The following is a 27,454-nucleotide window of genomic DNA, read 5'->3' as shown; positions in this document are numbered from 1 at the left end:
GGTGTACAGGGTGTATTTTGGGGTGTACAGGGTGTATTTTGGGGGTATGTAAAGGGAATATTTTGTGGTGTACAGAGTGTATTTTGTGGGGTAAAGGAAATATTTTGGGGTGTACAGGGTGTATTTTGGGTAAAGGGTATATTTTGGGGCAAAGGGTATATTTTGGGGTGTACATGGTGTATTTTGGGGGGTAAAGGTAATTTTTTTGTGTACAGGGTGTATTTTGTGGGGTAAAGGTAATATTTTGTGGTGTACAGGGTGTATTTTGTGGTGTACAGGGTGTATTTTGTGGTGTACAATGTATATTTTGTGTTGTACAGGGTATATTTTGTGTTGTACAGGGTATATTTTGTGTTGTACAGGGTGTATTTTGTGGTGTACAGGGTGTATTTTGGGATGTACAATGTATATTTTGAGGGTGTACAGGGTATATTTTGTGTTGTACAGGGTATATTTTGTGTTGTACAGGGTGTATTATGTGGTGTACAGGGTATATTTTGTGGCGTATGGGGTGTATTTTGTGGTGTACAGGGTGTATTTTGGGGGGTAAGTAAAGGGAATATTTTGTGGTGTACAGAGTGTATTTTAGGGGGTAAAGGGTGTATTTTGGGGGTAAGTAAAGGGTGTATTTTGGGGTGTACAGTGTGTATTTTGGGGGGTAAAGGGTGTATTTTGGGGGAAAGTAAAGGGTGTATTTTGGGGTGTACAGTGTATTTTGGGGGTAAGTAAAGGGTGTATTTTGGGGTGTACAGTGTGTATTTTGGGGGTAAGTAAAGGGTGTATTTTGTGGTGTACAGAGTGTATTTTAGGGGGTAAAGGGTGTATTTTGGGGGAAAGTAAAGGGTGTATTTTGGGGTGTACAGTGTGTATTTTGGGGGTAAGTAAAGAGTGTATTTTGGGGGTAAGTAAAGGGTGTATTTTGGGGTGTACAGGGTGTATTTTGGGGGTATGTAAAGGGTGTATTTTGGGGTGTACAGTGTGTATTTTGGGGGTAAGTAAAGAGTGTATTTTGGGGGTAAGTAAAGGGCGTATTTTGGGGTGTACAGTGTGTATTTTGGGGCGTACTTTGAGGGGTAATGGGTGTATTTTGGGGGGTAAGGGGTGTATTTTGGGGGTAAGTAAAGGGTGTATTTTGGGGGTAAGTAAAGGGTGTATTTTGAGGGGTAAAGGGTGTATTTTGGGGTGTACAGGGTGTATTTTGGGGTGTACTTTGAGGGGTAATGGGTGTATTTTGGGGTGTATTTTGAGGGGTAAAGGGTGTATTTTGGGGTGTACAGGGTGTATTTTGGGGTGTATTTTGGGGGGTAAAGGGTGTATTTTGGGGGTAAGTAAAGGGTGTATTTTGGGGGTAAGTAAAGGGTGTATTTTGAGGGGTAATGGGTGTATTTTGGGGTGTACTGGGTGTATTTTGAGGGGTAAAGGGTGTATTTTGGGGTGTACAGGGTGTATTTTGGGGGTAAATGGGTGTATTTTGGGGTGTACTGGGTGTATTTTGAGGGGTAAAGAGTGTATTTTGGGGTGTACAGGGTGTATTTTGGGGGTAATGGGTGTATTTTGGGGTGTACAGGGTGTATTTTGGGGGTAATGGGTGTATTTTGGGGGGTAAAGGGTGTATTTTGGGGTGTACAGGGTGTATTTTGGGGGTAATGGGTGTATTTTGGGGGGTAAAGGGTGTATTTTGGGGGTAATGGGTGTATTTTGGGGGTAATGGGTGTATTTTGGGGTGTACAGGGTGTATTTTGGGGGTAATGGGTGTATTTTGGGGTGTACTGGGTGTATTTTGGGGGTAATGGGTGTATTTTGGGGTGTACTGGGGTGTATTTTGGGGGTAATGGGTGTATTTTGGGGTGTACTGGGTGTATTTTGGGGGTAATGGGTGTATTTTGGGGTGTACTGGGTGTATTTTGGGGGTAATGGGTGTATTTTGGGGGGTAAAGGGTGCACATTGCGTCAGCACGTTTTCAAGCCCCGCCCCCGAACAGCGACGCGCATGCGTGCAGCTCCCTGTTTGCCTAGCAACCGCCGCTCGAGCTCAGACGGACCTGAGAAATGGTCAGTATCACCCCCCCCCCCCCCCCCAGGGTCAGTGAGAGAGAGACCCCCCCCCCCCCCCCCCGGCCCGGGGTCAGTGTGAGAGAGGCCCCCCCCCCCCCCCGGGGTCAGTGTGAGAGAGACCCCCCCCCCCCGGGGTCAGTGAGAGAGAGACCCCCCCCCCCTGGGGTCAGTGAGAGAGTGACCCCCCCCACCTGGGGTCAGTGAGAGAGAGACCCCACCCCCCGGGGTCAATGTGAGAGAGACCCCCCCCCCCCCGGGGTCAGTGAGAGAGAGACCCCCCCTCCCTGGGGTCAGTGAGAGAGGCCCCCCCCCCCCCCCCCGGGGGTCAGTGTGAGAGAGACCCCCCCCCCCCCCGGGGTCAGTGAGAGAGAGACCCCCCCCCCGGGGTCAGTGAGAGAGAGACCCCCCCCCCCGGGGTCAGTGAGAGAGAGACCCCCCCCCCTGGGGTCAGTGAGAGAGTGACCCCCCCCCACCTGGGGTCAGTGAGAGAGAGACCCCACCCCCCCGGGGTCAATGTGAGAGAGACCCCCCCCCCCCCCGGGGTCAGTGAGAGAGAGACCCCCCCCTCCCTGGGGTCAGTGAGAGAGACCCCCCCCCCCCCCCCCGGGGTCAGTGTGAGAGAGACCCCCCCCCGGGGTCAGTGAGAGAGACCCCCCCCCCAGACCCCCCCCCCCCCCCTCACCCCCGGGGTCAGTGAGAGAGAGACCCCCCCCTCCCTGGAGTCAGTGAGAGAGAGACCCCCCCCTCCCCGGGGTCAGTGAGAGAGAGACCCCCCCCCGGGGTCAGTGTGAGAGAGACCCCCCCAACCCCCCCCCCCGGGGTCAGTGAGAGAGAGACCCCCCCCCCCCCCTCACCCCCAGGGTCAGTGAGAGAGAGACCCCCCCCCCCCCCTCACCCCCCGGGGGTCAGTGAGAGAGAGACCCCCCCCAACCCCCCCCCGGGGTCAGTGAGAGAGAGACCCCCCCCTCCCCGGGGTCAGTGAGAGAGAGACCCCCCCCCCGGGGTCAGTGTGAGAGAGACCCCCCCCCCCCCCCCGGGGTCAGTGAGAGAGTGACCCCCCCCCCACCTGGGGTCAGTGAGAGAGAGACCCCACCCCCCGGGGTCAATGTGAGAGAGACCCCCCCCCCCCCCCGGGGTCAGTGAGAGAGAGACCCCCCCCACCCCCCTCACCCCCAGGGTCAGTGAGAGAGAGACCCCCCCCTCCCCGGGGTCAGTGAGAGAGAGACCCCCCCCTCCCCGGGGTCAGTGAGAGAGAGACCCCCCCCCTGGGGTCAGTGAGAGAGTGACCCCCCCCCCACCTGGGGTCAGTGAGAGAGAGACCCCCCCCCGGGGTCAATGTGAGAGAGACCCCCCCCCCCCCCCGGGGTCAGTGAGAGAGAGACCCCCCCACCCCCCTCACCCCCAGGGTCAGTGAGAGAGAGACCCCCCCTCCCCGGGGTCAGTGAGAGAGAGACCCCCCCCCCGGGGTCAGTGTGAGAGAGACCCCCCCCCCTGGGGTCAGTGAGAGAGTGACCCCCCCCCCACCTGGGGTCAGTGAGAGAGAGACCCCCCCCCCGGGGTCAGTGTGAGAGAGACCCCCCCCCCCTGGGGTCAGTGAGAGAGTGACCCCCCCCCCCACCTGGGGTCAGTGAGAGTGACCCCCCCCGGGGTCAATGTGAGAGAGACCCCCCCCCCGGGGTCAGTGAGAGAGAGACCCCCCCCCCGGGGTCAGTGTGAGAGAGACCCCCCCCTCCCCGGGGTCAGTGAGAGAGAGACCCCCCCCCTGGGGTCAGTGAGAGAGTGACCCCCCCCCCACCTGGGGTCAGTGAGAGAGAGACCCCCCCCGGGGTCAATGTGAGAGAGACCCCCCCCCCGGGGTCAGTGAGAGAGAGACCCCCCCCACCCCCCTCACCCCCAGGGTCAGTGAGAGAGAGACCCCCCCCTCCCCGGGGTCAGTGAGAGAGAGACCCCCCCCCGGGGTCAGTGTGAGAGAGACCCCCCCCCACCTGGGGTCAGTGAGAGAGTGACCCCCCCCCCACCTGGGGTCAGTGAGAGAGAGACCCCCCCCCGGGGTCAGTGTGAGAGAGACCCCCCCCCCTGGGGTCAGTGAGAGAGTGACCCCCCCCCCACCTGGGGTCAGTGAGAGTGACCCCCCCCCCGGGGTCAGTGAGAGAGTGACCCCTCCACCCCCCCCGGGGTCAGTGAGAGAGTGACCCCTCTCCCCCAGTCAGTGAGAGTGATCCCCCCCCAGCTCATGAGAGAGTGACCATCGACAATTGTGTCTGACATTCACAACTCTCACAGTAACCATTGATTTCTCTGTCTCTGTTTAGGCCAAAGCGACCACTATCAAAGAGGCTCTAGCCAAATGGGTAAGTCTCTGCTGAAGTGGGAGGTGGGAGGTGGGGGGTGGGTGGGGGGGTGGGGGAGGCGGGGGGGGGTGGGGGGGTGGGGGAGGCGGTGGCGGTGGCGGTGGCGGTGACCCCCTTTCACCATCTGGGGGAGAGGAGGAGGTTTGGGGAGGATGGTGGTCAGGCTTGGAGGGAAAGGGGGTTGAAGGTGCAGGGGAAAGAAAGAGGGTGGGGGAGAAAAGGACATGGGAAAACTATATAGGGAAGAGGTTGGGAAAGTGTAAGGAAAAGGGGATGGTAGCAGTGGGAAGGGATTGGATTGAGGTGGTGGTGGGAGGATGTTTGGGGAATTATTTGGGAGTAGATAGTAGAGATAGTTAGTGGGGGTAAGAAGATGTTGGATGTGGGGGGAAATGTTTGGTGGTGAAAGGACATGGGAAGGGGGCAGGCATATGTGAGGCAGGGGAGACAGATCTGGACAGGTATATCCTGTCCTGAATGTAACTTTGTTTATTTCAAAAACATGCTTTATTCATAAAAATATCTTTATGTACGTACATAGTCACTAAAGTAGTTCTGTTCTGCACAGTAGCATATGGAGAAACAAACATTGGAGTTTGATTCTATCCAACAAGACAAACCAAAGGCATTCCTTACTTAGACAAGTGTGTATTTACAAATATTTGAGGCACTAGGGGGTCCGATAGCTGAACAGGCCCCCATTTAACTTAAGCAGAAACTCATCAGATGGTGGTCTCTGCCCACTGTGCCTTGATGGCAGCTACCCTAAGCTTCAGTGTATCCCTTAGCACACTGTCCTGGACCTAGGAATATGCCAGTCTGCAACACTCCGTCAGGGTCAACTCCTTGGTCTGGAAGACCAACAAGTTTTGATCAGACCAAAGGGCTTTTTTCACCAAGTTGATGGTCCTCCGGGTGCAGTCAGTGTTAGTCTCTGGGGAACAGACTGTAGAGCACAGAATCATGGAACTGATTGAGACAAATCTCCATCCAAACCACTACATCTTTTTCCAGACTTCCTTTGCAAAAGCACTGTCCACCATGTGATGTGTGACAGTCACTACCCTGCCACAGCCGCTTTGAGGGCGACATGTAGTAGTGTACAGAGTCAGGGCGTACATGAAGGATCTCACTGGTAATGCCCTTCTCACCACCAGCCAAGTGATATCTTGGTGCATATTGTAAAGTTCTGGTGATGAGGCATTCTGCCAAAAGACTTTGACAGTCTGCTCAGGGAACGACCTGACAGGATCTCCCCTCTCCTTTTCCCGCAGGGTCTCAAGGATTCTATGTGCTGACCACTTCCTGATGAACTTATGATCAAAGGTATTTTTCTTTGCAAATTTCTCCATCAAGGATAAGTGATATGGAACAGTCTAATTATTTGGAGTGTTCCACGGGAAGAAGGCCAGTCCCATCCATTGCAACATCAGGGACAAGTAGAACAGTAGGGTCAGTATATAATGACACTTAATGTTTGTGTACTCATGCTCTCAGCACCATTTGATGCAGCCACACACAAAGGTGGCCAGCAGGATGAGGGTTACATTGGGTACGTTCTTGACTCTCTTATGCAGAATTTTGTAAACGTTGTCCCTCCGGTCATGGTCCATCTTAGACCTCCAGATGAAGCAGAAGTGGCTCAGGTCACTGCGATCGTGCAGGTTCTGGGAATGGGCCAGACCTGCACCACTTACAATGACAGAAAGAGTGCCTCACACCTGATGACCAAGTTTTTAACATGCAGTGGAGAGGGAGCGGTGCTCCCTAAAGCCCAGTTTCTGCCTACCTTTGGCGATATAATCCTTCCAAGTTTCTGTGCAGGCCCCAGTCTCTCCGAATCATTTTCCCAGCATTTTCACATAATCTGTCCTGATGAAGGAGCAGCACTCCGAAAGCTAGTGCTTTCACTTAAACCTGTTGGACTATAACCTGGTGTTGTGTGATTTTTTTAACTTTGTTCACCCCAGTCCAACACTGGCATCTCCAAATCATGTCCTGATGATGAAAGGGAGAAAGGATTGGTTGGCCCAGTTCCCAAAGCCTCACTCTTGCCTCGATTTATCTTCCCTGCTGAGGCTGGCTGAAACTAGTCGGAGATGCTCATGAGTCTGCATTCTGACAGCTGATCTGAGCAGAAAACGGCAACGTCATCCATATACAGGGAAGCTTTGACCTGCAGGATTCTACTGCCTGTCATACTTTACAGGCCCGCGTTCTTCCTGATGGATTCAGCAAAAGGCTCTCTTCAACACACAGACAAGGCAGGAGAGAGTGGACAGCCCTTCCTGACTCCTGATCTGACCGGGAAGCTTTCTGATTCCCACCCTTCGATTGAAACTGCACTGCTGATGTTGGTGTAGAGCAATCGGATTCAATTGTGGATTCCCTCCCCAAAACCCATTTTAAAGAGCATGTCCCACATTTCGGTTTGCAATATCCTATCAAAGGTCTTCTCCTGGTCCAGGCTGATGAAGCAGGTCCACCCCCCTGTCCTGCATGTAGGCGATCGTATTCCTGAGGAGTGCGAAGCTCTAAGTGATTGCCCTGCCCGGTGCAGCACAGGTATGGTTGGGGTGAATCACTAGTTCCAGAGCAGATGATTTGAGACTGGATTTATTATCCGCATTCAGGAGTGAAATTGGTCACCAATTTCAAAGTTCCTCCCTCCAACCCCTTCTGCTGGTCGATGAAGGTGATAGTACCTTTCCTTATGGATTTGCACGTTACCTGCCAGAAACATACTGTTGTGGGTGGCACGGTGGCACAGTGGTTAGCGCTGCTGCCTCACAGCGCCAGAGACCCGGGTTCAATTCCTGCCTCAGGCGACTGACTGTGTGGAGTTTGCACATTCTCCCCGTGTCTGCGTGGGTTTCCTCCGGGTGCTCCGGTTTCCTCCCACAGTCCAAAAATGTGCAGGGTAGGTGAGTGGGCAAATTAGTATGGCCAATAGTGTTAGGTGAAGGGGTAAATGTAGGGGAATGGGTCTGGGTGGGTTGCACTTCGGTGGGTCGGTGTGGACTTGTTGGGCCAAAGGGCCTGTTTCCACACTGTAAGTAATCTAATCTAAGTAATCTTTAGCAGATCCTGGCCAAACTAGTTACACAGAGTTGAATACAACTCAGCCAATAGTTTTATTCTTTTCTAGGGGCTTAAGGGCCTTGGTCTGCTCATCCAGCGATCATGGCTGGTCCGTCCTCTCATGGTGTGCTGTTGTCTAAGACCTCTTGTGATAGAGAACAGTAATGACTAGAAGGCCACGCTGTCTTTGGGCTTTGTGTCATATAATCAAGCATAAAAGGATTTGTGGATCCTCAGGATGTCAGACAGGGATGATGTTACCGAGCTATCCTACAGAGCTCTCCTTGTGCACTTTCTGGAAGAAGAAACAGAAGCATGTCTCAACCTGCTCCATGCTGCAGACCCTGGACCGGAAGATTATCTTGGAGGCCTCCAAGGCAAAGAGTGAGGCTTGCTGACCCTTCACCTCTGTGTCATCATCTGCTGCTGGAGTAGGATCTGCATGTTTTTACGGATTTGAACAGTTTTCTCTGCCTCTGTCTTGCCTTCTGAACACCTTTTGAGGGTAAAGAATCTCTTGACATTTCCCACCAGCCTGCTGGAGATTGAAAGAGGGGCTTCATGGTTCTTCAACCTGTGTAATACCTTTTGAGCTCCTCAATGTTTCTGGGGTCAACAGTTTCAAATTCAGCATCCATGTTCCCTTGCCAGCATGCTGGCGGTTCTGTAGGTGACAGTGGGCCAGCAGGCGGCAGTGGTCAGAGAAGAACACTGGCTATACACCAGTGGATCTGGCTAAGAACATGCGGGACACAAACAGGAAATCAGTTCTTGAGTGGATAGACCCGCCCTGCTGTGACCAGATGTATCTACGTTGTGCTGCATTTGCAGGGGTACTGACGACGTCGTGCATCTTGGTGACTTTAATTGTTTCCCCCAGGAATCTAGATGTCGTGTCTGGTGTGCTCGCAGTCCCTCTGGATTATCCGTCTGCATCATTGATACAGTTGAAATCTCTGGCCAGTACGGACCCTTTACCCAGAAGGGTAGATTTAGAGTCGTTGACCTCCAGTCCTGAAGGGGATGAGAGAGACCTGGTCTTTTGGTCCACTTGGGTTGGGAAGGAGATACCTGGGCCTCAGGCAGTAGTGAGAAGAGATGAAGAGAGAGTGAAGTTAAAGGAAGGTTGAAAGGTACAAAGGTTTAGGATGTCAAGGCACAGAAATTGTAGCCTCGTAATAGGCCAGGAGTTGGGAGAGTGCAGAACTCTGAGAGGATTGTAGGGATATTGAACATGACAGATCGAAGAGGATGAAGGCACAGAAGTGTTTGAAAGAAGGTAAGAAAGTAGCACAAACCTCAAACCGAAATGACGGATTGGATGATTTATGACTTTCAGGAAGAAAGGTCAGGTGAGAAGGCAGCAGAAGCTGTGGAGGTGAAGTTATATGGCCAGATACCACCGATTGAAAAGATGGATGCGTCCCTCTCTACGCTGAGTAATTGCGAGTAAGTTTTACAAGGCTGACTCTCAAGTCTTTTCTGGTGTCTCTTACTTCTACCCAGTGATTTCTTCCATTCTATTTTGATGATAAAAGCCATAAAGTCTCCAGGGTATCTCTCCTTTCTCTTGTAGCTCCTGACTTGTTTGGGTCTGTATCCACCGTTTTGAGCATCTTAATTAATTAGGCATTCTTTTTCGCTGAATCGAAGAGTACTCAAGCTCAGTTGTGCCTGCCCACCCACCCTTCCCCTTTCTTTTCCCCCGACCCTTTGTTCCCTTTCTTCATCCTCCACTCCCCCCCCCCCCATCCCCCACCGCCTCACTCCCCAGAAGTACTGAGGCTAATTGTTCACCATTCTGCTTGAGATCAGTAACCAGAATTTTGTGAACGTTCCTGATTTAAAAATATTTGTCAATATACTGTAATGCCTATTGTAAACCTTGAGTGATAATTTGCCCCCAATACTAGCTGCCTATTGATTTTGTTTTAACAATTTCCTTTTGATTTAAAGAAATATTACATCTCTCTACTTCTGCTTCAATTCCCCATATTCTTGGTGCTGATAACTGTCACGGCCCAAACTCTCTTCACCACCTACAAGATGAGGGTGAAATGAAATGTCATCCATTTACCTAGGTGTTTGCGACTGCAAACATACTGGCACCTCAGAGTAAGCAGTCATCCGTCATCTTAGGCACTCACCCCTACCCTCCCCCATTCCCCATCAAAGCCATCACTGATGCACAGTAACCACAGTACTGCGACAACTTGCCAACTTGTCTTTGACAGCACCTTCCAAACCTGCAGCATTGGAAGCAAGTTAAGTCATAGAGATGTACAGCATGGAAACAGACCCTTCAGTCCAACCCGTCCATGCCGACCAGATATCCCAACCTAATTTAGTCCCACCTGCCAGCACCCGGCCCATATCCCTCCAAACCCTCCCTATTCATATACCCATCCAGATCCCTTTTAAATGTTGCAATTGTACCAGCCTCCACCACTTCCTCTGGCAGCTCATTCCATACACCTACCATTCTCAGTGTGAAAATGTTGCCTGTTAAGTCTCTTTTATAGATGAGATGAGATTACTTACAGAGTGGAAACAGGCCCTTCGGCCCAACAAGTCCACACTGCCCCGCCGAAGCATAACCCACCCATACCCCTACATCTACCCCTTACCTAACACTACGGGCAATTTAGCATGGCCAAGTCATCTGACCTGCACATCTTTGGACTGTGGGAGGAAACCAGAGCACCCGGAGGAAACCCACACAGACACGGGGAGAATGTGCAAACTCCACACAGTCAGTCGCCTGAGGCGGGGACTGAACCCGGGTCTCTGGCGCTGTGAGGCAGCAGTGCTAACCACTGTGCCACCATGCTCACCTCTCACCCCTCTCACCCTAAACCTATGCCCTCTAGTTCTGGACTCCCCGACCCCAGGGTAAAGACTTTGTGTATTTATCCTAACCATGCCCCTTATGATTTTATAAACCTCTATAAGGTCACCCCTCAGCCTCCGACGCTCCAGGGAAACCAGCCCTAGCCTATTCAACCTCTCCTTATAGCTCAAATCCTCCAACATCCTTGTTAATCTTTTCTGAACCCTTTCAAGTTTCACAACATTTTTCCAAAAGGAAGAAGACCAGAATTGCACACAATATTCTACCAGTGGCCTAACCAATGTCCTGTACAGCTGCAACATGACCTCCCAACTCCTGTACTCAATACTCTGACCAATAAAGGAAAGCATACCAAACGCCTTCTTCACTATCCTATCTGCCTATGACTTCACTTTCACGGAGCTATAAACCTGCACTCCAAGGTCTCTTTGTTTAGCAACACTCCCTAGGACCTTACCATTAAGTGTGTAAGTCCTGCTAAGATTTGCTTTCCCAAAATGCAGCACCTCTCATTTATCTAAATCAAACTCCATCTGCCAATTCTCAGCCAATTGGCCCATCTGGTCAAGATCCTGTTGTAATATGAGATAACCTTCTTCCCTGTCCACTACACCTCCAATTTTGGCGTCATCTGCAAACTTACTAACTGTACCTCTTATGCTCGCATCCAAATCATTTATGTAAATGACAAAAAGTAGAGGGCCCAACACCGATCCTTGTGGCACTCCACTGGTCACAGGCCTCCAATCTGATAAACAACCCTCCACCACGACCCTTTGTCTTCTACCTTTGAGCCAGTTCTGTATCCAAATGACTAGTTCTCCCTTTATTCCATGAGATCTAACCTTGTTAATCAGTCTCCCATGGGGAACCTTGTCGAATGCCTTACTGAAGTCCATATAGATCACATCTACTGCTCTGCCCTCATCAATCCTCTTTGTTACTTCTTCAAAAACCTCAATCAAGTTTGTGAGACATGATTTCCCACGCACAAAGCCGTGTTGACTATCCCTAATCAGTCCTTGCCTTTCCAAATACATGTCCAAATCTTGTCCCTCAGGATTCCCTCCAACAGCTTGCCCACCACCGACATCAGGCTCACTGGTCTATAGTTCTCTGGCTTTTCCTTACCACCTTTCTTAAACAGTGGCACCACGTTAGCCAACCTCCAGTCTTCCGGCACCTCACCTGTGACTATCGATGATACAAATATCTCAGTAAGAGGCCCAATAATCACATCCCTAGCTTCCCACAAAGTTCTGGAGTACACCTGATCAGGTCCTGGGGATTTATCGACTTTTATGCATTTCAAGACATCCAGCACTTCCTTCTCTGTAATGTGGACAATTTTCAAGATGTCACCATCTATTTCACAGTCTATATCTTCCATGTCCTTTTCCACAGTAAACGCTGGTGCAAAATACTCATTTAGTATCTCCTCCATCTCCTGTGGTTCCACACAAAGGCCACCTTGCTGATCTTTGAGGGGCCCTACTCTCTCCCTAGTTACCCTTTTGTCCTTAATGTATTTATAAAAACCCTTTGGATTCTCCTTAACTCTATTTGCCAAAGCTATCTCATGTCCCCTTTTTGCCCTCCTGCTTTCCCTCTCAAGTATACTCCTACTGCCTTTATATTCTTCTAAGGATTCACTCGATCTATCCTGTCTTTACCTGACATATGCTTCCTACTTTTTCTTAACCAAACCCTCAATTTCTTTAGTCATCCAGCATTCCCTGTACCTACCAGCCTTCCCTTTCACCCTGACAGGAATATACTGTCTCTGGATTCTCGTTATCTCATTTCTGAAGGCTTCCCATTTTCCAGCCGTCCCTTTACCTGTGATCATCTGCCCCCAATCAACTTTTGAAAGTTCTTGCCTAATACTGTCAAAATTGGCCTTTCTCCAATTTAGAACTTCAACTTTTAGATCTGGTTTATCCTTCTCCATCACTATTTTAAAACTAATAGAATTATGGTCGCTGGCCCCAAAGTGCTCCCAATCTGACACCTGCCCTGCCTTATTTCCCAAGAGTAGGTCAAGGTTTCCACCTTCTCTCGTAGGTACATCCACATACTGAATCAGAAATTTTCTTGTCCACACTTAACAAATTCCTTTCCATCTAAACCCTTAACACTATGGCAGTCCCAGTCTATGTTTGGAAAGTTAAAATCCCCTACCATAACCACTGTATTATTCTTACAAATAACTGAGATCTCCTTACAATTTTTTTCAATTTCCCTCTGACTATTTGAGGGTCTATAATACAATCCCAATAAGGTGATCATTGTTTTCTTATTTCTCAGTTCCACCCAAATAACTTCCCTGGATGTATTTCCGGGAATATCCTCGCTCAGTACAGCTGTAATGCTATCCCTTATCAAACATGCCACTCCCCGTCCTCTCTTGCTTCCCTTTCTATCCTCCTGTGTTTTTAACTGTCTTAGTTTATCCACAGTTTGTCTGCTATTTAGCTGCTTTGAATAAGTGGAAAATCAGTTAATGCTGAAAATGAGAAATGTCCAGGATGTCTCAAAAGTAAAGCACTCCTTTTCAACCTTTTTCAGGAAATTGTCTCTTTCGACAAACTGCATCGAAAAGATAGCAAACTTGAATGGACTAAGTAAGTATGTGTCTCTCTTAATAAAAGGCGATTTTAAAAAAAATTCAGTTTTCTGATTGCTTTGAGTTTTCTGATTTTCATTAATCGCTCTCCCAACCTAGTTATGTGGAGATTGACAAGAAGCAAAAATGTAATGCCAACTCCATTTACGTCAATAAACCTAGCTAGCTAATGCTGCAAGTGGAATCACAGCCACATGTTTTTGGCTTTCTGCGATACTATCTACTGCCTTAAACATTCAGCTGACGTGTACTGTTCAGCACCATGTACACTACTCGGAATTGGGTATGGTAGGGCAGAGGTTCTTTTAACCTGGCTAGCAATCCAGAGAACTGGAACTACAATCTCACCACGGCAAATTCAGAATTGGAATTCGGTTTTTTAAAAATCTGAAAACTGAAAAGTTTACATCAGTAGTCATAATCATGAAACTATTGGAGTTTTTAAAATCCAAACTGGTTCATTAGTGTCCTTTAGGGAAGCGGGCATATTGATCTTTCTCAGTTTACTGATCTGTTACTCAAGTCCACACTGATATGGCTAATTCTTCAATGCTATGTGAAGTGGCCTAGCAAACTACTAACTGGTAGGGGAGAGGTGTGTGTCATGTGAGGCAATTGATTGCCAAGTAAGTGAAGTTCCAGTATCTGTAGGAGATTACTTGGGCCAGAAGTCCTGCAGGCTGTGTTCAAAGTATCGCTAGGCTGAACTTACTTTTGTACCCTTATCTGGTCGTCAGCCTAATAACCATTTTTAACCCTAAATTCAAAAGTGACAACTCTCTTCAGAATTGTCTGGTTGTATTGAAATCTCACTTCAAGCACTTGAGGGGATGGAATTTTCTGCAGTAATTTGTCCTTACTGGCCCAGGAATTCCCTGATTTTAGACTCTTGCAAGGGGTTCCCTTGCCGCAAGATGGGGCAAGGGAAATTTAGTTAGAAAATGTCGAGGCTAACTGATCTATCTTTTACGTGAATTTTCTGCATGTCAATCTCAGGTGTTACTTCAAAACTGAAATATTGTTCATTTACTTGTGTTTTCCAGAGAAATTAACAATTCTGTCACTGGGAAGGAACAATATAAAGAATTTAAATGGCCTGGTATGTTATTTAGTTTCACCAACTAGCTCTAAACCTTGCTGCTGAAAACTGTAGTGAATGATTTGGAGATATTCTCCATACAGAAAAGCAAGTTGAGAGGAGATTCAATGGTGGTATTCAAATCATAGGTGTCTAGACAGGGTAGCTAGGGAGAAACTGTTCCCATTGATGCAAGGAGCAAGAACCAGAAGGAACCAATTTTAAGTTGATTGAAGGAAAAAGATGCAGTGACTTGACGAAGAACTTCTTTTAAACAACGGGTAGTCAGGAATCCAAATGTCGAGAGTGTGGTGCTGGAAAGGCACAGCGGGTCAGGCAGCATCCAAGAAGCAAGAAAATAGATATTTCTTGCAAAAGCCCTTCACCAGGAAGTCCTGGTGAAGGGCTTTGGCCCGAAATGTCGATTCTCCTGCTTCTCGGATACTGCCTGACCCGCTGTGCTTTTCCAGCACCACACTCTTGACACTAATCTCCAGCATCTGCAGGCCTCACTTTCGCCTAGGAATTCAAATGTGTTTAATAGGCCAGTATTTATATGTTGATTTAGGCACCTAAAGGCTTTCAAGATTCACAAGGATTTGTAAAAGTACAGTAAATCTGTAATTTAGCACAAACACCAGTTTCCTTATTTCCCTATCCCAAAGTTAACATCGCTCTACAGAACTACCCAACTTTTTTTATTTAATTCACCAGTAAATCACCTGCCTAATTACTTATGAAAAAAATTAACACCCTGTCCACCAAGGCAGTGCAACAATAACAAGGGGAAGGAAACTAAGAGGAGAACTAAATCAAAATGTTGGAGAGGAGAGGAGGGGGTGCACCCCGGCCCTTGCTATGCCCACCAATCTCTAACGGCTTCAAGGATGCTGGCAGAAAGAACCATTTTTAAGCAATCTGTTCAAATACGTTATGACACACATCTCTGAGACAGGAAGGGCTTTGTTTATTTTCAAAAACCCATGTACAAATCACCTAAATAATCAATGAAACAAGCAAATTGTAAGAACTGCCCAGCAGGGCAGTGCAACAGCAGCACAAAAACAAAAAAGGTGGGAAACACAAGGGAAGGAGCTAAGCCAACATGGTGTACAGCAAGGGAGATACTGAAGAAGATCCAAGCTGTTGTATTTATTTTAGTCGACCTGTTCAGATATATTGTCACATGTGTCTAGGACAGTAGAACTTGAACCCAAGCCTCCTGGAAAATTCATTGAGCATCACCTGCTCTCGATCACCTCTAGAGCTATTCTAATTTATCCTTGAGGGCTGTTATGGTGCAGTGGTAATATCCCTACCTCTGAGCCAGGAGGCCTGTGTTCAAGTCTCAGCTGTTTCTAAAGTATGTAATAACATCTTTGAACAGGTTGATTAGAAAATATTTTTAAGGAGACCTGCATTTATAACAATGACAGAACACAGTTCCTAAAATTGTGGTGGAGGCAGACTCATAATAATATTAGATTCATAGAGATGTAGAGAATGGAAACAGACCCTTCGGTCCAACCCGTCCATGCTGGCCAGATAGCCTAAGTTAATCTAGTCCCATTTTCCAGCATTTGGCCCACATCCCTCTAACCCTTTCCTATACATATAACCATCCAGATGCCTTTTAAATGTTGTAATTGTACCAGCCTCCACCACTTCCTCTGACAGCTCAGTCCATACACAACTTAGGTCACTTCTAAATCTTTCTGCTCTCACCTAAACCTAAGCCCTCTGGTTCTGGTTCTGGACTCCCCCATACCAGGGAAAAGACCTTGTCTATTTACACTATCCATGCCCCTCATGATTTTGTAAACCTCTATCAGGTCACTCCTCAGCCTCCCGCATTCCAGGGAAATCAGCCCCAGCCTATTCAGCCTCTCCGTATAGCTCAAACTCTCCAACCCTGGCAACGTCCTTGGAAGTAGACTATTTAGCCATTCGAGTCTGCTCTGCCATTCAACAAAATCTTGCCTGACCTGGCTGGGATTTCCGTTCCACTTCCCTGTCTGTCTAACTCAGCATTGAATAATTTCAGCGAATCAGCTGCCACTGTGTTCCTGGAAAAAGAATTTCACATACAAACGACCATTGGACAGAAAACTCCTTTTCTCATTCTTAAAAGGGGAATGTCTTTTACATCCTGTAGTCTCCCTGAAGAGGAAGCAGCCACTTGACATCCATCTTGTCCAGTTTTCTTTAGGTGTTTGTGTTTTTCAATTAGGTCATCTCTTGTTCTTCTAAACTCCATTGGGTATATGCCCAATGTGTTCAGCCTTTCTTTGTAAAATAAGCCCTTCATCCCAGGAATTAGTCTGTTTCTAACACAATGATCTCTTTTCAAATTCAGAAATCAAAACCGTACACAGTATTTCGGATGTAATCTCACCAAGGCTTTTTACAGTTGGAGTGAACCTCCCCACTTTTACGTTCTATTCCCCTGACTATAAATGCTAACATTGCCTTTGCCTACCTAATTACTTGCTGTGCCTGCATACTAACTTTCTGCTATTAATTTCTGCTACTTTGGGCAGCATGGTGGTTCAGTTGTTAGCACTGCTGCCTCACAGCACCAGGATCCCAGGTTCGATTCCAGCCTCGGGTGACTGTCTGTGTGGAGTTTGCACGTTCTCCCTGTGTCTGCGTGGGTTTCCTCCAGGTGCTCCGGTGTCCTCCCATAGTCCAAAGATGTGCAGGTTAGGGTGAATTGGCCATGCTAAATTGCCCACAGGTTAGGTGCGTTAGTCAGAGGGAAATGCGTCTGGGTGGGTTCTCTTCGGAGGGTCAGTGTGGACTTTTAGGGCCGAAGGGGCTGTTTCTACACTGTAGGGAATCTAATGTAGGGAGTCTAATATTCCTGGACTAGATCCTCTGCACCTCAGAGCTCTGTAATCTCTCTCCATTAAAACAGCAAAGTACTTTTCTATTCTTTCAGTCAAAATTGACAAGTTTACATTTTCCTACATTGTGCTCCATATACCAATCTTTTTGACCACTTAATCAGTCTTTATCTCTCGGGACTATCTCTGGACAACCTGACAATTCATTTGGATAAATGGGAACTAAATAGTTATCTGAAAAGGAAAAAAAAAATTCTCAGCATTGGGGAAAACATGGGGAATTAGAATCAATTAAGTTGCTCTTTAAGAGAGCCAGCTTGATATGACTGATTGGGCTCTCTCTGTGCTGCACCCATTTAATAAATTACGCGTGGGCTCTGAGTTTAGCTAATGAAAGGCTAAGCCAGACAGATTGACAAAAGGTTCTGAGTTCAGTTATGTGGGGCAACAAAGGGCCTGGTGAATTTACAGCAAAGTAGGTAAGGTTAGACTGTTTGTGTACTTTAACCTGGGAGAAGCCGTCACTCAATTGACTTACAACTTCTCTTTTAAAATCCCACCATCCAAACTTTGGTCATATGTTCATCAAAGGATAATTTCAAAGTTTTCTATACATGCATCAATAGTAAAAGAGAATCGACGCACTGAGGCGTGGCTGAGGTACTGAATATATACTTTAATCCGTCTTTACCAAGGAGGTAGATGATAGAAGACTGTCATTAGTGGGGTCAGAGGGGTGTCATTAGAAAAGTTAAAAGTTGACAAGGAGTAAGTGTTGAAGTTGACAAGGCACCAGGGCTGGATGAGATGCATATGATTATTGAAGGAAGTGAGAGTGGAAATTGCAGGGCCACAGGCAGTAATCCTTAAAAGTTCCCTGGAGTCGGGAAATGCCAGAGGACTGTCAAATTGCAATGTGTTTTTAAGGCTGAATCCAGCAATTCCAGACCATTAGTTTAACTTTAGTGGGGAAGCTTCGAGAGTCAGTTTTTTATGACAGAATTAGTAGAAAGGTGGATAAAGTTGAGTTGTTTAGAAACTGCCGGCAATGATTTTTAAAGGGCAGTTCTGTTTAACTTGCTGGAGATTTTCGAAGAGGTAACAGAAATGGTTGATGAGGGTAATGCTGTTGAGGTGTACATGGACTTTCGAAAGGCATTCGATGCAGTGCTACACAACAGATTTGAGAAAAGTGGTATAAGATGCAGTGTTGTTGTGCATTGGCTAAGCGTTAGCAAACAGAATAGTGATCAATAGATATTTTTCGGGCTGGAGGAAGGTTTGTAGTGGAATTCCCCAGGGCCAGTATTGAGGCTCTTGCATTTCCTAATACATATTACTTACATAGATCTGGATATGTCGAGTTTTCACCTTCTGCTCGTGTCTGCATGGGTTTCCTCCAGGTAGTCCGGTTTCCTTGTTTCAAAGACACGCAGATTAGGTGGATTGGCCATGCTAAGCTGCCCGTAGTGTCCAGGGATGCGTAGGTTAGTTGAGTTAGACATGGGAAATGCAAGGTTATAGGGATAGGGAAGGGGGAGGTGGGTCTGCATGAGATGCGTTTTGTGGGGATGGTGTAGACTTGGGCCAAGTAGCCTGCTGCCACACTAAGACTCTTTTTAACTGCCCTGTGAAATGGTGTGGCAAGTCTTGACCAACAAATTCTGGCCTTGTCAGCAATGTTCACATCCTTTGAAAATATAAAATAAAATCTTCACTGCTTTTTATTCAGTGCTTTTCCTGAGGTCTAATGCCCAAAACTGAACGCTCTTACTACAGATGCAGTCTGACCACAGTTCTGTTCAGCTGCACACCAGTTCAATCAATTTTCTAGTTGTCTTGAAGTGGACTAACATTCCAAAAGTATATTGAATTATGTTTTATACCTCTTTAACTTTTTTAAAGTATTTTGGCTTGCTAATTGTCTCCAACAGGGCAATGTTTCTTGCTGAATTTGACTTTATCTACTCCTTTTGTGTTTGATCCAGCACAGGATTTGTGAGTTAAATTACAAGGAAGCAGACAAAATGCCTGAAACTCTGAAAACCTGGTGTGTTAATCTGTTTTACTTTACTTTCTACAGGAAGCAGTGGGGGAAACACTGGAAGAGTTGTGGATTTCATATAACTTGATTGAGAAGCTCAAAGGAATTCATGCAATGAGGAAGCTGCAAGTTCTGTACATGTCGAACAATCTGGTAAAGGATTGGGGTATGCTTCATTTTGTTCCACAATGGATGTCTTGCACTTGGAGAGTGTTTCATGATCTCAAAATGCTTTTTAACCAATGAAGCATTGTTCTATTGTAGTCTAACAACTGAGGCTGAAGGAGTGTACCATCACACTTCTCCAGGGGTCACAACATAAAAAAAAACATTTTTCAGTGATAAAGATGACCAATTAAATATCGCATTAGCATCTGGTTTTTAACAAGATCTATCTGCATTGTTTCTTAATCAACGTAATTATTCATTTATTATCAAATCAAATCTTATTCAATAACAATTGGTTAAAATATAGTCTGAAATATAGAAGTACAAATGCCGTCTCTCTAAATATCCCCAAAAAATACATACACTCTCTTCAAGAATAGAGAAGGGAGATAAAAACCTGATTTTTGTAGCAATTGGCTTTCAGAAAAAAAAACACTTTAGCCAATGCTTTCCAAACTTTTTCCCTTTATGATCCCTTTTCAAGGCTTGGAAATTGTCATCACCATCTCTGTGAGAACTGTTAGAATGAGCGAACCAGCTGTTATAAGTTGATCAGCAGTCCACAGAATCATTGTTGCCTCAGAGCTTGCAAACTCAAAATTTCAGTTCACGTCTCCACTTGGGTTCCTGGCCCCCACTTTTGGAATCCTTAATTTGGTTGATGGGTTATCCATGAAGGCAAAAGAATTAAGTGTGGAATGTTCTGGAGTCTGTTGCTCTGATGTTCTGGCATGTGTGGTCTAAGTTACTAATCATGCACTTCTTTCAAATACATCTTATTAGATAGAATGTTACAGCACAGTACAGGCCTTTCAGCCCTCGATGTTGTGCCGACCTGTGAATTTAATCTGATGCCCATCTAACCTACACTGTTCCATTATTATCCATATGTATGTCCAATGCCCATTTGATGTCCTTTCAATCACATTAACCTGAACACAACCATTTTCAGAGATGGGAAGAGATGAGCTGGGCAGCTTGTCCTTACTATACTTTCCTCTAACTGAAACAGATCAGAACTGAGCCAATCACTCTTCAAAACAATTCCAGCATAGGGTTCTGAAAAAGGGTCACTGGACCTCTGATTTCTGTCCACAGATGCTGTCAGATCTGTTGAGATTTTCCAGCAATTTCTGCTTCATATTTTCAGCATCTGCAGTTCTTTCAGCTTTTTGTCCAAAGTAGGTGTACTATAAGCAAGCATTTGTTTCAGTGAAAACATCATTAAAAATAGTCTCCAATGCCCACTGTACCATTCAACAGTCTCTTTTTAAAAAAAACTCTAGAACTTGATATAAGCCCATGTTTCCACTATCCTTCAAATCCAATATCCTCCAAGTAATATTTAATATGAAACATCTTTGTAAGTCCACTCACTGTTGTGATGACTGAGAGCTTGCATACAACAAGCTCTCAAAGCGACAGTGGCCAGATAATCCATTTTTAGGCGTGGTTTAGGGATAAATAGTTTGTGGGACACCTGGGAAAACTGCCCCCTCCTCTTCAAACTAGTGTGATGAGGATCTTTTATGCCCATATGAGAGGCTGCCATCTAAAGCATCAGCTATAAGGTAGCACCTCAGCAGTGCAGCACTTCCTCAGTACTGCAATGAAATGCCAGTCTCGAGGGTGGATTCAAGTCTCTGAGCTGGGATTTGAATCCACAATGCTCTGACACAGTGGCAAAACCAAAATCATCAAATGTCTGTCAACATCTTTGTGATTATTTGAAATGAATATAAATGACTGAAGTCATCAGTATGCCTCTTCTGGTGCTGTGTTGAGTGCTGGAATGTTCAATATACTGGAAATCTCTACTCAGTGAGTTCGTAATCTTAAAGCAAGGTAGCAGTTGGATGTCAGTCTGCTTACTCGTAGGCTGTATTTATAACCTTCTGTAGTCCCCTCAACTTCAGAACAGTTTCTTCAGCATGAAAATTGCTAAATTAATTGCTATTTAAGGAAGGTGAAAGCAGAAATTGGGAATTACAGGCTACTTAATCGAACATTTGTCAGAGCGAAAATGCCAGTGTCTATAATTAAAGATCAAGGATTGAACAGCTTGAAAGATGTTTTCAGTTTGGGGAGAACCAGCATGGATTTACAAAGAGTAGGTCATCGCAAAAAAGTCTGGTTGAATTTTCTGCAGAGATTGCAAAACTATTGAGCAAGGGAATGTTAATGGTTATTGATAATATAAACTTGGAATGTTTGTGCTGCACAAGGGAGAAGCAATAAGTGGGGAAATGCAGTAGTCATAGAGGAATCAATTGTAAGAGCATTAAATAGATGTTTCTGTGGCTACAAATACAAATAATATGTTGCTTCCCTAGTGCTGGATCAAGGATGTCTCAGAACAGCTACAGGACATCCTGGAGGGGGAAAGTGCACAGTCAGTACTTGTGGTACATGTGTTGCCAATGACGAAGGTAGAAAAAGGGATGAAGTCCTAAAAGCAGAATCTAGAGAGTTAGGAAGCAAGCTGAAAAGTGGGACTTCAAAGGTAGTGATCTCAGGACTGCTACCAGTGCCATGGTCTAGTCAGAGTAGAAACAGGATAGATCAGATGAGCATATGGCTAAAGAGAGAATGTGAGTAGGAGTAATTCAGATTCCTGAAGCATTGGGACCAGTTCTGGGGGTGAAGTGAGACCAGTCCAAACTGGACAGGTTATACCTGGGCAGGACCACGACTGATGTTCGAGGTCGACTATTTGCTAGAGTGATTGGGGAAGGTTTCAATTAAATTAGCAGGGGTTTGAGAACCTATACAAGGACGGCATTGGTTTAAAGTGAAAGAGAAAGATTTAAAAGGGACCTGAGGGGCAACTTTTTCCACAAAGAGGGTGACGAGTATGAGGCAGGTATAATCTGTACATGGATAGGAAAGGTTTGGAAGGATGTGGGCCAAATGCAGGCAAATGGGACTAGTTCAGTTTAAGAAACCTGGTCAGTATGGATGAGGTGGGCCAAAAAGTCTGCCTCTGTGTTGTATAATTCAGCAGGTTTGGCAACATCTGTGCGAAGAAAGCAGAGTTACTGTTTCAGGTCCGATGATCCTTAGAACTAAATTGATAGTTTTTCTGTCTTCACAAAAGATGACACAAAAGTGTATCAGAAATGATGGGGAACACAGTTTAGTGAGAGGGAGGAACTGAAGCAAATCTGTAATAGTAGACCAATAGTATTGCAGAAATTGACGACATTGAACGCTGATATATCACCAGGGTCTGAATCTACATTCCAGAGTACTAAAGGAAATAGCCCTACAAATAGTGGATGCATTGGTGGTTATCTTCCAAGATTCTTTAGACTCTGGAACAGTTCCTGTTCTAGGGTGGCACATTCCCTGGTGCTGCGAGACACCTCAGTGGCTAGTACTGCTGCCTTACAGCACCAGGGACCCGGGTTCAATTCCAGCCTCGGGCGACAGTCATTGTGGAGTTTACATGTTCTCTCTCTCTCTCTGTGTGGCTTTCCTCCCACATTGAAAGATGTGCAGGTGAGATAGACTAACCATTGTAATTGGAGTGTTACAGGGAAAACATTGGGGTCTGCATGGGATGCTCTTCAGAGGGTTGATGAGGACTCCATGGGTCAAATGGCCTCTTTCTGTCTGCACTGTAGGGAGTCTATGAATGCTCATTGAGAGCTGGGTGTCCTGTGTGCAGGTGCAACAGGCAGTAAAGAAGGCAAATAGTATGTTGGCCTTCATAGTGAAAGGATTCAAGTATATAACTATGAAGGTGTTTTGCTGCAAATTAACATGACATTGGTGAGGCCACACTGGAATATTGTATGTAGTTTTGGTTACCTTAGAGAGTGCAGTGAAGATTTCCCAAATTTATTCCTGGGATGGCAGGACTGATGTAAGAGGAGAAATTGAGTCAGCTAGGATTGTATTCAGTGGAGTTTAGAAAAATACAGGGAATCTCATAGAAACCTATCAAATTCTAACAGGACCAGGCCAGTTAGATACAGGAAGAATGTCCCCGATGGTGGGGAAGTCTAGAATCAGGGGTCATAGGAGGTAAAACCTTTAGGATGGAGATGAGGAGAAATGTTTTCACCCAGAGAGTGGTGAGCCTGTGGAATATCACAGAAAGTGGTTAAGGCCAAAACATTGTATTTTCAAGAAGACAATAGATACAGCTCTTGTGGCTAAAGGTGTCAGGAGTATGGGGCGAGTACTGGATAAGGGTTTTGAGCCAATAAAGAGCCGTGATCATCATGAATGCCGGAGCAGGTTTGAGGGTTCAAATGATTTATTCCTGCTCCTGTCTTCTGTGTTTCTAGGACAGGGTCCCCAGTAGAGGCTGTTGGAACATAATACAAGAAATAGGAACAGAACTAGGCCATACTACTGCTTGAGCCTCCTCTGCCATTCAATAAGATTATGGCTCAGCCTTAACTACACTTTTCTGACTGCCTTCTGTAACACTTGTCGAACAAAACTCACTCAAATACATATTCAATGATTCTGATTTCACTGCTTTCTGGAGAAGAGAATTCCAAAGATTAATGTCCCTCAGAGAAGTTCCTCCTTCATTCTATCTTAAATCTTTTAATCTGAAACTGTGCTCCCTATTTCTGGGCTCTCATATGAGAGGAAACATCCTCTCAGCATCTACCTGATCAGACCTTTCAGAGTTTTTGTCTTGATAAAATCACCCCTTCTTCTTCAAAGCTCCGAAGAATAAAGGTCCAACTGTACTGAACCTTTTCTCCTTTGTCAGTCCTTTCATCGCAGGAATCAGCCTATTGGGTGCAGTCTCACTAATGTCTTGAAAAGCTGTACCAAGACTTTCCTACTTTTATGTTGCATCTCCCTTGCAACAGGGCTAGTGTTCAATATGCCTTCCCAATTTCTTCCTCCATACTGACTTTTTATGACTTGTACAGTAGGATACCCAGTGTACTGTAATCTCTAACCATTTCAGTAATACTGTGTTTTCTATTATTCACACTAAGTGGACAGTCTTGCATTTGTTCATTTGTAGTCCTTGTGACATTTTTTTCCCCACTCATTTACCCTATTTCTTTGCAGGCACTTTGTGACCTCTTCACACCTTGATTTCCTACCACTCTTTGTATTGTTAACAAATTTTGGCTACAGTACAGTTAATCCTTTCATCCAAGTCATTAACATAAGTTTTAAATCCTTGAGGTCTCAACAGGTTGTGTCTTAAAAGGAACTATTCCCATTGGTGGAGGGATCAATACCCAGGGGGCATAGATTTAAGGTAAGGGGCAGGAGATTGAGAGGGGATGAAGAAAAGTTTTTTTCCCACTCAGAGGATGGTGGCAATCTAAAACTCAGTCTGTAAGGATAGTAGAGGCAGAAACCCTCATCACATTTGAAATATGTAGATGTACACTTGTAAATGCCAAGACATACAAGTGCTAGAAAAGTGGGATTAGAATAGTTAGGTGGTTGGTTTTTGACCAGTGTCAGCTCAATGGGTCAAAGGGCCTTTTCCTATACTGGAGACCTCAAAGCTGGAGACTGAATAGCTAGAAACAGTGGCAGTCCAAAGCAACTTTGGGGTTCAATACAGATACCACTAAAACGTTACAAACTGACATATACATAATCAAAATGCTTGCTGTAATGCCAGCTTTGTATCTACAGGATTGGATTACAAAGGCACACTTCAGCTGTATAAAACCCTAGTTAGATCACACCTGGAGCACTGGGCACCACATCTCCGGAATATTAATTTAGCTTTGCAGGGAGTGCAATGTTAATTTACCAGAATGACAGCTGGACTCCCACGGGTTAAATTACAAAGAAAGATTGCACAGTCTGGCATGGTATTTCCTGCCAGTTGGCGGTTGGAGAGTTGATTGAAATTTTCAAAATATTAAGAGGAGCAAATAGGGTAAGATGGTGAGGAACTATTTCTTCTGATTGCAGACTGTCAGTCTGTGGGACATAATCTGAAAATTCAAGGCAAACCTTTCAGGAGTGGAGTGAGGACTCAGTTTAAAACTCTGTTCTGCAAAGGACACATGATGCCAGATCAATTGTTAATTTTAAATCTGAGATCAGTGAATGGAAATCTCCGAATGGAATGAAAGGATGTAAGGCTAGTTTAAGTAAAGTAGGTGCGGATCACTGTGAGCTTACTAAAATGCCAGAACAGAATGCATTCTATTCCTGTATCTTTGAAATGACACGGCTACCTGATGAAGGAGCAGCGCTCCGAAAGCTAGTGCTTCCAAATAAACCTGTTGGACTATAACCTGGTGTTGTGTGATTTTTAACTTTGTCCACCCCAGTCCAACATCGGCTCCTCCACATCATTAAAGCTAAAAATCACACAACACCAGGTTATAGTCCAACAGGTTTATTTGGAAGCACTAGCTTTCAGAGTGCTGCTCCTTCATCAGATGATTGTGCATCCCAGTCCAACACCGGCGCCTCCAAGTTATGGCTTTGAAATGACTGTAAGCAGTCTGAGCTGCTCTCATGCCATCTAGTGACCATTTGCTGAACAGCATTAGGGTTATGACTTTCAATCCTGCCTGCAATGGGTATGTGAGAGGAGTGGGATTAATTGACCAGTTTGTTCAAAGGGTTATCAGCAGTCAAAATGGCAACCCTGTGTGCTGTTTGAGACTTTTAAAAGTGTGAAGCACTGAATTAGTGAGAATTTACAATCTTGCTTCTTGTCTAAGAAGCACCAAGGTAGAATGAACACTGGGAAATCTTACAAGAAAGGGAGAACCTTCATTTGCACAACACCCTTCTTAACCTCTGGTAAATGAGGTGATCTTGAATATAGTCACCATAGAAATATATAAAGTATGGCAGACAACTTGAGCCAACAGCAATCTAATAATACTAGATAATCTGTTTTTGTGATGTTGGTTGAGGATTAAATATTGGCTGAGGCACCAGAACAATTGCCCTGCAGTTCTTTGAATACTGCAAAGGGGACTTTTACATGAATTTACAATGGTATCTGGAGCCTTATCTCATTCAAAGGGCAGCAGCTCCAACAGTATCGCGCTCTCTCAACACTTATTGGGAGTGTCAGTGTGCTCAAGTGCTACTTGAAACCACAACTTCTGAATAAAGTGAGAATAGGATCACAGATTGGAGGAACTGAGTAGATCTGTCAGCTATCTGTGGAGAGAGAAACAGAGTTAACTTTCATATCAATGACCCCTCTTCTGAGTGAAGAGAGAGAGATGGAAAAGTGATGAGCTTTAGACTGTTGTAAAAGGTGTGGAAGGGCAACTACAATACAAAGCAGAGTCAGATGAAGGTTACAAGGCAAGTAAGTTTAAAGATCACCAGTATGATTGAAGAAAGGCAAACAGGATGATAAAGATTGTAGAGAAGAAAGGGAGGTCCAGCATAGATGTTTACGCTAGGTATTAACAGCAGAATACTTTAAGTTCTGCTGAAGAGGATTGATGAGGGCAGAGTGATGGATGTGATCTAAATGGACTTCAGTAAGGCGTTCGACAAGGTTCCCCATGGGAGACTTGTTAACAAGGTTAGATCTCTTGGAATACAGGGAGAACTAGCCATTTGGATACAGAACTGGCTTGAAGGTAGAAGACAGAGGGTGATGGTGGAGGGTTGTTTTTCAGACTGGAGGCCTGTGACCAGTGGAGTGCCACAAGGATCGGTGCTGGGTCCTCTACTTTTCATCATTTATATAAATGATTTGGATATGAATGTAGGAGATACAGTTAGTAAGTTTGCAGGTGACACCAAAATTAGAGGTTTAGTGGACAGTGAAGAAGGTTACCTCAGATTACAATGGGATCTGGATCAGATGGGCCAATGGGCTGAGAAGTGGCAAGTGGAGTTTAATTTAGATAAATGCAAGGTGCTGCATTTTGAGAAAGTAAATCAGAGCAGGACTTATACACTTAATGGTAAGGTCCTGGGGAGTGTTGGTAAACAAATACACCTTGGAGTGCAGGTCCATAGCTCCTTGAAAGTAGAGTCTCATGTGGATAGGAATGTGAAGAATGCATTTAGATTTAGATTACTTACAGTATGAAAACAGGCCCTTCGGCCTAACAAGTCCACACCGACCCTCCAAAGAGCAACCCACCTAGACCCATTCCCCCACACCTAACACTACGGGCAATTTAGCATGGCCAGTTCACCTGCCCTGCACATCTTTGGACTGTGGGAGGAAACCGGAGCACCCAGAGGAACCCACGCAGACACGGGGAGAATGTGCAAACTCCACACAGATAGTTGCCCAAGGTGGGTATTGAACCCGGGTCTCTGGCTCTGTGAGGCAGTAGTGCTGAACACTGTGCCACGTGCCACCCACTTTGAATACTGCAAAGGGGACTTTTACATGAATTTACAATGGCATCTGG

At 45.8% G+C, this 27,454-nt stretch overlaps 1 protein-coding gene across 1 annotated transcript in view; it reads left to right on the top strand.

The window, feature by feature from the left end:
* Window positions 1–1,975: 1,975 nt before the first annotated feature.
* The window catches only part of dnal1 (dynein, axonemal, light chain 1), a 38,538-nt gene continuing 13,059 nt past the window's right edge, over window positions 1,976–27,454 (top strand). The window contains exons 1-6 of the mRNA XM_072569458.1: window positions 1,976–2,052; window positions 4,368–4,406; window positions 8,827–8,936; window positions 12,907–12,962; window positions 14,008–14,063; window positions 18,972–19,098. Of these exons, the coding sequence (XP_072425559.1) occupies window positions 2,050–2,052; window positions 4,368–4,406; window positions 8,827–8,936; window positions 12,907–12,962; window positions 14,008–14,063; window positions 18,972–19,098 (391 nt within the window). The 5' untranslated portion in view covers window positions 1,976–2,049. The remainder of the gene's footprint in view (window positions 2,053–4,367; window positions 4,407–8,826; window positions 8,937–12,906; window positions 12,963–14,007; window positions 14,064–18,971; window positions 19,099–27,454) is intronic.

The sequence above is a fragment of the Chiloscyllium punctatum genome, chromosome 4 (assembly GCF_047496795.1).
Source record: "Chiloscyllium punctatum isolate Juve2018m chromosome 4, sChiPun1.3, whole genome shotgun sequence".
Classification (NCBI taxonomy): domain Eukaryota; kingdom Metazoa; phylum Chordata; class Chondrichthyes; order Orectolobiformes; family Hemiscylliidae; genus Chiloscyllium; species Chiloscyllium punctatum.
Note: the sequence above shows the minus strand (reverse complement) of the source record. Positions and strands in the feature narration are given on the sequence as shown.